Raw genomic sequence first — 13,172 nt, 5'->3', positions numbered from 1 at the left:
GGCGCGGGCGGGCCCGGCCACGCTCCGGCCCCGGCTGCAGCCGGCGGGGGGTCACCCCACTCCGGGAGCACTACCCTGCTGTGGCACCCCTCCCCAGAGGACGAGACACGGAGCTAGCTCAGAGCTCAGGCTTTTCCCGAGCGGGGATTAGCAGCTCCAGCACAGCTGGAGCTCTGTCCTCAGAGCACACCGGGGACCCGGCCTCTGCCTGCACACCCAGGCCGGCTCAGAGCCCACCCACGCAGTCCATGCCCACCATACGCAGCCCCACTGCACGGGGGCCCCGGGCCTGTGCAGATTTGCTCACGCTGGCTCCTGCCTCACATGCTTGTCTGCTGCTGGCTGGGCTCACCGCGGGCCATGGCGTGCAAGGGGAGCTGCGACTGCCGAGACCCAGCCCCATGCCTGCCCCTGAGAGCCACAAGCAGGCTCAGGGCGGCTCCCGGGTTGCAACAGGCCTGTGCCAGAGGTGTAGCACCTCAGCGGTCCCGGTCCTGGTCCCAGCCCTGCGGCGAGGGCCTGATGCAGGGAGGGAGCCAGGCCCTGGGGAAGCTGCCTGGGCCACAGGACCAGGGGCACGGCCCTCCCTGCCCCATCTTGGCCCGGCTGGGACCCATACCTCTCCACCTCCTCCAGGTCTGGCGACGGCACCTCCAAGCCCTCTCCAGCGATGCCAGTGTCCTCCACAGCCAGAAGCTTCTGCAGAAACACCACGGGGAGAGGGGCAGGGTTACGGGCCCCCAGCCGGGATGGGGAGGATGAACATCCCGGGGATGCCGGGTGCGTAGACCAGGCCGGGCAGGGAAAGGGTGCCCCAGCCCCAGAGGAGCTGTGAAGCCCAGTGAGATGAGAGGAGCCGTCCTGCTGTGACCGGACCGCCACCGGCAGCCACTGCCCCCCAAGCAGCAGCACCAGGCCGTGGCCCAAGGAGCAGGAACGAGGGGTTACCCAGACCTGTGTGGACAGAGGGCCGGGGGGCTGGACCGGTGCAGGGGAGCACTGGCGGATGGGGAAGGAGCGGGGAGCAAGCCGGGGGCTGCACCTGGGAGCCTCCATCGGCCACAGATGCACCTGCCGGCCGTGGGAAATGGCGATCCCGCAGGCGTCGGCGCAGGGCAGGGACAGCTGTACAGCACGCCGGTACGAGACGGGGAAGCCTGCAGAGTCTGCAGCCCTCACACCCTGCCCAGCGCGGCTCACGGGTGCCCGTCGCCTCGGCCTGGCCCACCAGAGCCCTCCAAGCTGCCCGGCTCCAGCAGCCCCCGCTCGCCAGACATCTCTCCTGGCCCGCTGCCTCCTGAGCCCCCCACCCCAGTGCTGGCCCAAACAGCTCAGCCCGCTCCTTCCCAGGGGTCGCGTGAACCCGTGACACCCCCGAGCCTCCCCCTCGCACGGCCACCCTGACTGCTTGCCCTCACTCTCAGGCCACCCCCTCCTGCGGGGGACGCCACAGCTCTGCCCCGGCGGCTCCAGCCCCCGGGGGCCCCCCCCCTGTCCATCCCCAGTGCCTGGTCTGGCCCGCTCCCCCCCCGCCTGTCCATCCCTGGTGCCCGGTCCGGCCCGGTCTCCCCCCGCCTGCTCGTCCTGACGGTCCCAGACCCAAAACCCAATGGAGCTTGGGGCCAGCGCCCCGCGCCCTGTGCCCCGTGCCCCGCTCCCCCGCAGCCACAACCTGTCGCCTGTTGGAAACCACCAAGCTCCACCTTCACCCAGCCGGGATTCGATGCCCCTGGGAGGCTGCTCTGATGCCCAGGAACCTCCCAACCGCCCTGGTGCCTCCACCCCCCTGCCCCCTTCCTGCCTCCGCTCGCGGGCCAGGGCAGCCCAGCTCCCCCCCGTTCTGGTCCCAGTTTAACCAGTGGTTTCCACAAGGGGACTCAATCGAACACGTCGCTGCGGTTCAGGAAGGGGCAACTGACCCAGGGTCCCCTCTGGGAAGCCGGCGGCCGAAGGAAGATGTGCACTGGGCTAGTCCAGCTTTATGGTCAGGGAGTGCCCCCACTGCAGGGGAAGGGGAAACCCCACAGTGCAGACCAGTTTGAGCAGGGGGGAAATCCCGTCCTGCCCCAGTGCAGCGTGGGGCTGAGCCTCAGTGCGGGGCAAGACCCTCCAGCCGGGACCCTGCGGGTCGGTGCCGGCAGGAGCATTGGCCCAGCCCGGCCCCAGCCCCAGCCTGGGCTGCAGCAGCACCCAGCACCGCTGAGGAAGCCCCCCCTGCCCACAACACATGTAGCAACAGAAGGGGAAGAAATCCTTCCTGGCCCCCTGCGGCCACCAGCAAAGCCCCGAGCCTGGGAAATAGACCCCTGCTGCGTTTCAGCCACTGACCTCCATTTCCATAATTAATTTTTCCATCAAAACTTGTTGTGCAGCCTGGCACCCCCGGAGTCGGGGCAATGGGCTTCTGACGGCCCAGCGCACGCTTTTCCTTTCCTTAAAGAAGCAGGCAGCGCTCGCTGTCCTGCAGTCCACCGGCCTGCCGAGCCGGACCCGCTCCCTAACGTCCGAGCCCCACGGCCGCCACGCAGCCCCTGCCTGGACGTGCTCCCGCCCGCACCCCCGGTGCAGCACCACCGCCCGACGGGGCTCCCGGGCCTCACCTGGAGGGGTCATTTCTGCTGCACCTGCACTGGCAGCCCCCGCGTCTCTCTGATTTCCCCAGCTCATGCCCCGCTGTCTAGTTATTTTGATTTCTTTTGCACAGTCGGGCTCAGGCGGACTTGTGGCAGCTGCCGCTTTGCCCGTACGCTCCCTGGCCTCCAGCACGTGCTCGTCCACACGGGTAACCCTGTTAGCAATGCCTGGGAGCCCCTGCCCCCACCCCTGAGTTTTTTAATTTCAGATCTCAGGCCAATTTAGCCAAATGGGTTCCGAATGCTCAGTCGTTCAGGTCCACGTGGTGTCACCCCGGCAAGTATTTTAGCTCCCAAACTCTTCGGCCTGGGGCGTCAGATACTCCCAAACCCATGGCAGGCATCCTACGTACCATGATCACCACCACGGTGGAAGGTCGCGTCCGTCCAGGTGGTTTTGCTGTCCCCGGAAAGGGAGATCCCGTCTCCCCGACCTGTAATGACTTTGTGCCCGTCGCACCCCGGGCAGCCCCCCACGAGAGCGTGCTGCAGCCTCCTGCCGAGAGGGTCGTGGCTCCCCGCTGTGTTTGTGGGGATCGGGGGGTCTCCCTGCCTTGCTCCTCTGGCCGTTGGGCTCAGGGCAAGAGAGACTTGGGGGATCTGAACGCCAGGACCTCCGGGGTTGGGGCTTGCATGTAGGACGCCTGGTAGCCCCTGCTCTTCCCCAGGGCTCTGCACCAACCCCTGGCGCTACCCCGGCAGAGCCCTCGCGGTGGGTTTGCCCACGAAGACCTCTTGGCTCACATTGCCACATCTGCACGGCGCCGCACGGCTGCCCCCACCCCAGCGCACGGCTCCGTTTCATGCCCCGTCAGCCCAGGCGTTCCCGTCGCTGCTGCTCTCCCACCGCGTCTCTTATCCCCATCATAGCCGGTATCACCGCCTGCCCCAGTGCTCCGGTCCTCCACGCCGCGGCCGGGCGCCTTGCAACAATGCCCAGATCTCCCTGTGGTCCCTGCCGGCCACGTCAAGCAGAGGCCAGTGGCGCTGGCGAGCACTTCCTTTCCCCTTGTCCATCCTCCCTCCTTCCAACCCTCGTTTCTCCATTGCCGTGTCCGGCGGGTCTCCTCGTGCTCAGACCGCCGTGGGGTCTGCACGTGTTTCCCCCGGGCCAGAGCTCAGTCATGCTGGTCCCAATCCCAGCAGCTGCCCCAGCTCCTCAGGACCGGGTGAGAAGAGCCCTCCCACGGACCCCTCCTCCTTGCTCCCCAGGTGACCGGGCCCAAACTCGGGCCCCAGCCCCACCGGGATACAAACCCGGTCCCCCCCAGCTCTCACCGGCTCCTCCTTTGAGACTGAATGTCTTGCACCCCGGGGTAACCCTAGTCAATACACGCCCCCCCGTGCCTGCACCCATCACACAGCCTGCCGGCCCCTGCACGGGTGCAGGACGCGCTGCTCTGACCTCATCCCAGGCACTCGGCCTGTCCGCTCGGGGAACCCCAAGGACACGGTCCCACCGCTTCCAGGGCAGCTGGACCTGCGAGGAAGGTCCGGCGCGCCCCAGGGGCTCCACCTCTGCCCTGTGCCCACCCAACCCCAGGCCTGACTTGGGTCTTGCAGCGGCTCGACCCTTCCCAGGTGTTTGCCAGTCTGCCCTCGTGCTCCCCAGGAGGACCTGCCCCAACTGGCTCCCCCAGGCCCTCACCACAACCCCCCCTTACCCGCTCTGGCCCCCGCGACACCAGTCTGCTGCTCCCCAGGCCTCCGGCCACAATGGATGTGGGGCCAAACTGCCCCGCCGAGCCCTCCCTGGCAGGGGGGAATTGCAGCACGTGCATCACTACCGACGAAGGGCTCGGCGCGGTGCAGCGACCCCGGCCCTGCCAACTGGGCGCGCAGACGGCAGGAGCTGCTCTCGCCGGGCCGGGGGCAGGACGGGGCGCAGGGGCAGTCGTGCCAGGCAGGGTGGCAGCACCTTGCAGACCACCTGGTGCAGGGAGGCACGAGCAAGCGCAGCATCTCCCTGCGCAGGCAGGTCGGCAGCAGAGCGCCCGAGCCTCCCACGGCCGCCCTGGGTCTGCAAACCTCAAAGACCGATTTGAGCAGGAAACGGCCCACGGGCTGGGCTGTGGTCTGGTGTGAACAGGGCTCTCGTTACCTGGGCCAGCTTCAGTCCCTTCCTTGCGCCTCATGAGTTTATGGCTCGTTTGCTCATCGGCTCCCCGCCCGCCTTGCCTTTTGTATTCTGATTTCTCTCCTTGGCACCTGCTTCCACGCGCCCTTTCCCAGCACCAGGAAGCACGCCTCAGCCCGGGAAAGCTTGTGCCCTACGGATGAACCCCGCCGTGGTTGCCTGAGGTGCCCAGCCACCACCTCCTCCTTTGGACTAACCGCATCCCGCGACCCCCTGGTCGCCGCCGCCCGGCGAGTCCTTGCCCCAACTCAGCCCTCGCCCGGGTCTCGGGGGCAGACTTTGGGGCGGAGGAAGGCGTGCGTGGGGCGCCTGGTCGCTCGCTCCCCGAGTGGCTGCTCTTCCCTACCTGGAGTTAGCACGAGCCATGTTCGCCCTGGTTTAGCTTCGCCTGCGCTTGCCTCTCTCCCAGCCTGGACGCCGGGCACGTCGTGCCCGAAGGCCCCTGCGCTCGGTCCTGCAAGGCTGTCACAAGGCAGCCCCAGCCTCCAAGGGCCTCACGTGGTTGACCTTCATCCCAGCTATCCGAGGACACCGCGCTGGCCCTGCCTCCCCGACGCCGCCCCATCCACCCTGCCACACGCCCCTGCCCGAGGGCTTGTCTCGAGGTCCCCGCGCCGCCCTGTCCGGGCTCCCCACGGCCCTCCCTGCAAAGCTTCCTGCTCACCCTCCTCCTTCCTCCCGCGCCCTGATCCCCCCTTGGAGCCGCCTGCAGCCCCTTCACCCCCAACGCCCGCCCGCCGCTCCACGGGATGAGACCCGAGCAGGTCTCACCCCAACCCCCGTCCCCAGGGGACAGACCCTTTTCGCATGTCCCCTCAGCTCTGCCCCCCACATCCCTCGCACGCAGGGTTGCACCCCAACCTGTGCCTGCCCCGAGGCACATCCTAATATAACCCCCGCCCGAATTCACCCCTAGAGATCTGCTCGCCTCTGTCCCAGCCCAGCCCAGCCCTCCATCGGAGACCCCCGCCACGCCGCCCCGCACCCCGTCCTGCTAAGACTAAGCCAAGAGCTGCTCCTCTGGGGCGGCTGCTTTTGCCTCCCTTCCCCGAAGCTCCTCAGCCTCCCCCAGTAACGGCATCAGGAGCGTCTGGAGCAGGAGGGGACGCTCCCGGCTGGACTCGTCCGGATGGAGCGGCTGATTGCAGTGGCCCGGGGTGCCTCGAGCTCCTCCACGGGTGCCACAGGGCCACACACGTTAGCATTGCCGGGTGCAAACAGGACCCACCAGATAGACGCAGCGGTTGCAGGTAGGAATCAGAGCGATAAAGACTGGGAACGAGGTGCAGGCTCCGGGGCCAGAACAGCCTCTCGGAGCGGAAGCAGCAAATCCGGGACACCAGGTCCATCCGTCACCACCCACATCTCCAGTCCCCCGTCCTCTGCCTCCAGCTCCCCTCCCCTCTCCCCATCTCCACCCCACGCCTCCTGGGGTCCCTGCCTCTGACTCACCCCCTGCCCCCTCCCCAGCGTGGGGGGGCAGGACAGCCCCAGGCACCGTGACCCCCAAGCCCGGGCACGCAGACGCCTTGGCCTGTGCTGCAACCGCCCAGCCCTGCCTGGACACGGCTGCCCCGCTTCTGGCATCTGCCCTGGGACCTGCAAAGATGCCGCGTCCCCTCCCAGTCTGGCCTTTTGCTTGCAGGTGCTGCACGTCCTGCGCACGGCGAGGCCAAGGCAGCGGCGGCAGAGGGCAGCAGAGGCCTCTCGGCTCTGCACGGCTCCCGCCCAGGCACCGGCTCGGCTCGGCTCGGCTCGGCTCTGCTGCCCTGGAGGGTCCTCCTGCGTTACCTGGGCCGTGCCCACATCGCAGTGCTCATCCCTCGGCGCACCAGGCCTGGCTGCAAGAGCTCGCAAGCCAACGCAACCCGCTGCAGCGACCTGGGGAGGTTCAACCCCCATCTCACAGCGACGCATTGGCAGCAAGGGCTGCGGAGCTCGTCCTCCCTGCAACGTGGGCTTCAGCTCAGACATGCCACAGGCGTCTCTGCCCCGGGGCACTACAAACTCATTCTCCCCCTGGAGGGATTTCTCCCTCTGTCTGCCTGCCCTCGTTAAGGCCGGGGTCCTCTCTGCCACCGGCAAGCATGCGCTCTTGTTCCTGGCTCTGACAACCGGTACCGCTACACCTGCCTCTGCACGGGCTGGGCCTGGCAGGGATGCAAGGACAGGGGCCGGTGCAAATCGGTCCACCCGGCTACAGGGGTTCAGTCCGGTCCGGTCCGGTCAGGCACGCTCGTTACCATCGTGCAACGGAAGTACGAGGCTGTTAGACTTGGCCCTGCACGGCGCTGCCAGGCTGAGGGCTTCAGCCGAGGCACCGTCTCCCTGGGCAGAATCGGCTGCGGCTGCAGCGCCCTCGTGGAAAGTAATGGCATTGGGGGTGGGGGGGAGCTGTGGCAGCGGCTGCTTGCGTGCTCTCAGGATCCGTTTTCTGCCCAGTGCTACTCGACGCGTCTTTATCTGTCTGCGCTCTGGAAAGTGAAATTAAAGCCTTGTCGGTAGGCGCTGGTGGGAGCCAGGCTAGGAAGCCAAGTGCATTGCAACTGCGACAAGCCTTACCCTAGCCCAAGAATGGGTCCAAGAGCGCGTCACACACAACGGCCAGGATCTCAGAAAGCCGCCGTGTGACCCAACGGAGCGGCGTTACACGATCGGCTCGGCTGGAGCAGAGAAAATGAATGCGATCCCTGGCTGCGTAAGCAGGGGTAGGAAATAGGAGCAGCGCAGGAGCGACGAGGCTGTCGCTAGACGCCGGCTCCGGTTCTGGCAAACGCCCCTCCTAGCAGACGTTGCAAAGCTGGAAGAGGTTCAGAAGTGTGACGAGCCCTGGAAAACCCGCCAGGGAAGGAGAGCCCGCGGACGCTCCGCTCCGTCTGCTTGATCTGCCCACGGGTGCCACCATGGACCCGTCTCGCTGACCCGCTCTCCCCACGCCACCTTCCCCTGCAGCAGGGCTCCCGGCAAACAGCTGCAAAGCTGGCGCGTGGCACAGCCTTCCCCTGCATCCTGCTTCGAGCCCCGCTGCACCGCGTGCGGCAGGCCCGGGGCTGGTGGCGTCCAGAGGCCACGGCCCATCACGTGGATGAACGGTGGCTCACGGTCTCTGTGGGCTCCCCTGCCCGCCCGCCTTCATCGGCTGCCTCCCGTCTCACCCCGTGGGGGTCAGCTCCTTGGGACTTACCCTCCAAGGAAGGGACTGGAGCTCAAACGGGGATGCCTCCGGAGACACCTCCTCGGGGCTATTTCCCTTCCAGGTCCCTGCGGGGCTCTGGCCTAAGCCAGCTGGCAGGGGCCGTGGTGCTGCGGGGGGCTTGCAGCTCGCTTGCTGCACAAAACAGGCCTGTTTTAGGCCACTCGATTGTGAGCCAGCGCCAAACTGCCCGCAGCACCGGGAGCAAAACGAACTAAGGAAGTTCCCGGCGTGGAAGAAGAAAGGAGCCGGCGAAGCTGGAGATCTCCAGCAATATCAAACCACCGGGGAAGACTCGAGCAGCGCTTCTGTCCACATCTGCGCCAGAGCAGTGTGGGCTGATGTCCGGGTAAGCGACGTACGGGGAAGGATGCAATTCGGGAGGGTCCCCGGGAAAACGCACCCGTGACGGAGTCAAAACCGTGTCCAGTCTCGGGTCCGATCCAGGTACGTTTCTGGAGGGGGAAGGACTAACAACACCTGAGGCAGCGTCCATGGACGTTTTCCAGGGATAAAGGAAAACACCCGACAGAGCCAAAAACAGCTGAAAGAGGCCAGCCATCCCCTGTGGGATGCTAGGAAAGTTCCTCCTGCGACGAGCCAAGAACAGCTGGACAGACGGCACCAGCTGGACAGAGCCGGGGCGCAGGGAGGAGATGGAGCCCACCACCCACAGACACGCCGGGAGGACCCCCTCCGTCGGTGAGCACGGGGACGTGGGCCTCCTGCCTCCAGGAAGAGACGTTTCTGGAGAGGGAAGCACTGTTCTGCGGGTGAGGTGCCGGCAGGCGCCCTCCAAAAGCAGCGCACATCTGTGCACGCTCGCTCCACGCCCCATCGGGAGCCTCCCGCCGCCCCTTGGGATGTGCCCAACACCTGCAGCACGGCACGCACGCTAACGATATTTGGAGGTGGAGGGAGCAGCGAACCCTACGTCGGCGCTGAGGACTGGACTAGATCACCCCTGCCGTCCCATCCAACCCCGGGACATTTTTGAGTGGGTCCAAAACAAGTAGAAAAAGCACCAGCCGAGGCTTGGAAAGAGCCAGGGCTGCTGAGCTACAGCAGAAAACCAAACATGTCACTTCTGTGTTATTTCCTGAGCAGACCCGAGAGAACGGTTAACGGCCGGCGTGCCCAGGCCCGGTAGGGATGAGGCCACTACCAGCCTGCCGCGATGGGCCAGAGAAGGCCGCAATGGTCCCCTGGACCGGCGGAGCCGTGCCTCCCCAAACTGCCCGAGCCCCTCGTCCCAGCGCATGACCGCGAGGCTGGTCGACGGACAGGGGAAGCCTCCGAAACTGCAGGAGTTAGAGAGAGCCCAGTCCCGGGTGCCGCGACAGCACAGCGCCGGGTCCCCCGTACGCGCCTCCTCCGCGGACGCTGGCACGGTCCGCAGAGATCCCTCCTTCTGCCGGGAACAGAGGATTTGCAAATCAAAAGCGACCCCGGGAGAGATGTGGCGCCGGCACAAAGGCTCTGGAGAGCATTTGACAGAAGTGCTGGGAGCGAAGCAGAGCTGGGACATGCACATGTCAATCTGGTTTAAAACAAGGACCGTTCGTCTCAGCTGCGCTCGGGGCTCCCAATGCGACCCCCGCCCCCATCTCCCATTATCATTATCTCTCGGTGCCCGCGGGGCTTTTGTTTCAAGGCGTCAGGACGCTGCTTCCCAAGGGGCTGCAGAAAGACGCCTTTGAAAGGATTCATGCAAGTCACTTAGGGACAGAGACGTGCAAGAGAAAGGCTGGAGCAATTTCAAACCGAGCTCAAACGAGCGGCGCTGCCGGGGGAGCCGTTACGCTTGCTGCACGCACCGAGCCGAGGGGCAGAGCACATGTCAGCAGCACACGGGAACTGGCCCCGCAGAACAGGAGGCATGCATTTATTTTCCTTGGCTGGGAAAACGTGTGTGCTTCCCATAGATTAGGGCTGAGAGCGCTGCTGGGACAGGCGGCCGCGCACGACACGCCGGGGCCGCTCCCCGGGCGCGCGTACCTGGCGCTGCCGACAAGTGCCGGGTCAGAAGGGGTTAGACTGGAGATGCTCAGCCAGGTGCCGTGGCACCCCGGGGCCCTGAGACCTTTCAGGGGTGCTGCGGGGTGCCCGGGTTCACAACAAACACCCAACAGGACTCTGGAGCGGGGCCTGCCTGCGGTCTGTTAAAAAACTGCTCAATTATCTTTCTGCAGCCAGAAAGCCAGAGGGAAAGCCAAGAGCTGGCACCTGCCAAGGGCACCTCGAGCGCACAAAGGTTTGGACAGACGCGCTCGTCCCCATTACCCCCAGCCCGAGGGGCCGATCGACAGACAACAGCTAAGTGCCGGGGGTGCGGCCTGGCCTGGAGGCATCTCCGCCAGGTCACAGAGCAGCCCGAGGAAATGCAGGCCTTGGCCGCCCCGACGAGCTCTGCAGGCAGGTCCCGGCACCACTGGCAAAGCACTAGGCGTCTTCACCCAGGGGCCCCTCTGATCACCCCGTGCCAGGGCCACCGCGTGCCCTGCCAGGCCAGCCCGGAGAGCGGAGGCAGGAGAAAAAGCACAGGGGTGCGTGCACGCGCTCCAGCTCCAGCACAGGCATGCGTGCGCTCCAGCTCCAGCGCGGGGGTACGTGCGCTCCGGCTCGAACACGGGGGTGCATGCGCTCCAGCTCCAGCACAGGGGTACGTGCGCTCCGGCTCGAACACAGGGGTGTGTGCGCTCCGGCTCCAGCGCGGGGGTACATGCGCTCCAGCTCGAACACGGGGGTGCATGCGCTCTGGCTCCAGCTGTTGCCAGTTGTTGCTCCGACCCGACACGGCACATCCTGCGTTCTCAGATCGGGAAGGAAGGAGACTCCTCGCTCCGAGCCATTACTGAGCAGACGTGAGGTCCTGGCTCCTTCTCCGTTGCTCAGATCAACAGGACGACGGGCAAGTTGCAGCCGTCACTGAATCGGAGACAGCCCAGCTGGCAGGACCCTCCGGAGGTCGCAGCTTATCCAGCCCCTGCCCCAGGCAGGACCTTCCCATCCGAACCATCCCGTGTTTGACCTGTTCGTAAAACCACGAACCAGCTGCCGCGCAGCTGCGAGGCCCGTTGCCCGAAGACACCAGGAGCCCCTGGACCAGCGGCAGAAGATGCAGAGGAGACGAGGGCTGTCTGTGTCTCACCATTGCAAGGGTTATTGAAACACGGCTGAGCCCTCCAAGGGCCGTGCCCCGCTGCAGGGGAAGGGGAAACCCCGCAGTGCCACCAGTCTGAGCAGGGGGGCAATCCTGTCCTGCCCCAGTGCAGTGCGGGGCTGAGCCCGAGCGCGGGGGCAAGACCCTCCTGCCAGGACGCTGCGGGGTCGGTGCCAGAGGAGCGTTGGCCCAGCCCCAGCCCCGCCTGCGCGGCAGCAGCACCCGGCGCTGCTGGGGAAGGTGAAAACAAACACCCAAAACGTGCAGCGACAGGAGGGGAACAATTCCTTCCCGGCCCCACGAGGCAGCCAGCAGAGCCCGCAGCCCGGGACACGCCAGACCCCCGCTCGGCTCTGCAGCCGCAGCCCGGGGGTGCCGGCCGGCCGGCCAGCTGGCTGGGGGGCGCCTGCGCGGGGGCCGCCGCCCCGCCGCGGGGTCCGCCCCCCGGCCGGCCAGCTGGCTGGGGGACGCCTGCGTGGGACCGCTTGTGTCTTGTCCGGTCTCCGACAGCCCCCTGAAGCCTGCCCGGGCTTGGTTTCTGGACTGGGGGGTCCCGAGCTCCTTCCCACTCAGGGACCCGGCCTTGCAGCCCCTCACCCTCCCCAGGTCTGCTGCCAGGAGGGGGCCGTCGTCTCTCCTGGGGTGACCCAGTGCAACCCCCAGCTCCAAGCAGCGCAGCAGACGGTTGCTTCAGTAAAGCCACATTTACCGGGGAAAGGCTGGCGCCAGAGGCTCTCGGTCCCCTGCAAGGGAGTGAAGCGGTCGCTCCATCCCCGGTCCAGCCTGCACGGCCCCGAGCCCACAGATACCAGCTCTTCCCGTCCCGTCTTGCCCCCAAGCTCCCCCAAGCTCTCCCGGCTCGGCGCAGGCCCCGGACCTGCCAGACTGCTTTTCGCAGCCGGCCCTCTCTTCTGTCCGGTCTGTCCTGGACACCTCCCCGGCGCTGCCATCGACAGGCAACACGGCCGCCCCCTTTCAGACACATTTTTGCAGCAGGAGCCTCTTCATGGGACTACACAGCCCCGCGCCGGCACCGATGGGCTGGGACCAGCTTGTGGGTGCGCCGCAGCACAACGTCACACGTCACCCCCACGGCCAGGATGCTAAAGCGCCCGACCCGCCGAGGGCTGTCAGAGGAGAGAGCGTGGCTTTGCGCGGGCCCGCACGTGTGTCGGAGTCGGAAACGGCAGCGGGACAAAGGTGGAGCAGAGGCGACCTCGTGCAGCACGGCCCAAAGCCCAAGGCGGGCACCGCCAAGGGGCCTACAGCCCTCGCAGCACAGGGAGGATGAGAAGCCAGACGGTGCTGGGGACCGTGTCCTGGAGCCCAGGCAGCATTTGCCCTTTGTGCGGAGCTGGATGCCACTTGACCGTGCAGACAGGCAGACGGGCGTTCCTCAGTCGAAATTTGGCCTTAATTCAGAACTGATTTGGTCCGCAAAAGAGGCGGTGGCGCAGGGAAGAGACCTGGCCGCCGGCGCCTTGCAGAACGAGGATGACACCTGGAGAGAAGCAGGCAAGTCGCGTCCGGGCTCCCAGCCGAAAGCGCCTCCAACAAATCCACCAGCAGCCGGATCAGCAGCAGACCCCACCGATACGGCGGTGCGCACGTGTGTATGTGCGCACGTGTTTGCCACAAAGGACGAGTGCTGTGCAAGGTTGGGATCCAGGTGATGAAGACTGGAAGCGGCCGCTTTGGCCGTGGTGCAGCGAATGGGTGAGGACAGCCGTGCAGGATGGACAGACCTCGCTAGCCAGCGTGCACGTAGACTGCAGGGGCGAGGATCGGAAGGGGCTTCACTGCGGGAAGGGATGAGAAAGGAGCACGAGGCTCAAGAGGCGCAGGAGGAAGCCAGCAGGACAGTCCCCAGAGCCGACACACCAGCGCCAGGAGCGGGGAAAGCAGCAGGACAAACTGGGAGTCTGAGCATGAAAGGCAATTCAGCCTGCGCCGCCCTCCCAGGGACTGCGGATCCGTGCCCCGACTGCGGCGCTGACAGCCGCGGGGCTTGTCCTGGGGGGGGGCGGGTGGGAAAAGGGGGGATTG

General features: G+C 66.4%; 1 protein-coding gene across 1 annotated transcript in view; it reads right to left on the bottom strand.

The window, feature by feature from the left end:
• LOC112551717 (dystonin-like) overlaps nt 1-13,172 on the bottom strand; it is a 27,113-nt gene that overhangs the window by 8,179 nt on the left and 5,762 nt on the right. Inside the window, exon 2 of the mRNA XM_025214249.1 lies at nt 620-699. Within this exon, the coding sequence (XP_025070034.1) occupies nt 620-699 (80 nt within the window). The remainder of the gene's footprint in view (nt 1-619; nt 700-13,172) is intronic.

Source organism: Alligator sinensis, unplaced genomic scaffold, assembly GCF_000455745.1.
Source record: "Alligator sinensis unplaced genomic scaffold, ASM45574v1 scaffold987_1, whole genome shotgun sequence".
Lineage (NCBI taxonomy): Eukaryota > Metazoa > Chordata > Crocodylia > Alligatoridae > Alligator > Alligator sinensis.
This window is presented reverse-complemented; position numbering and strand designations above follow the sequence as displayed.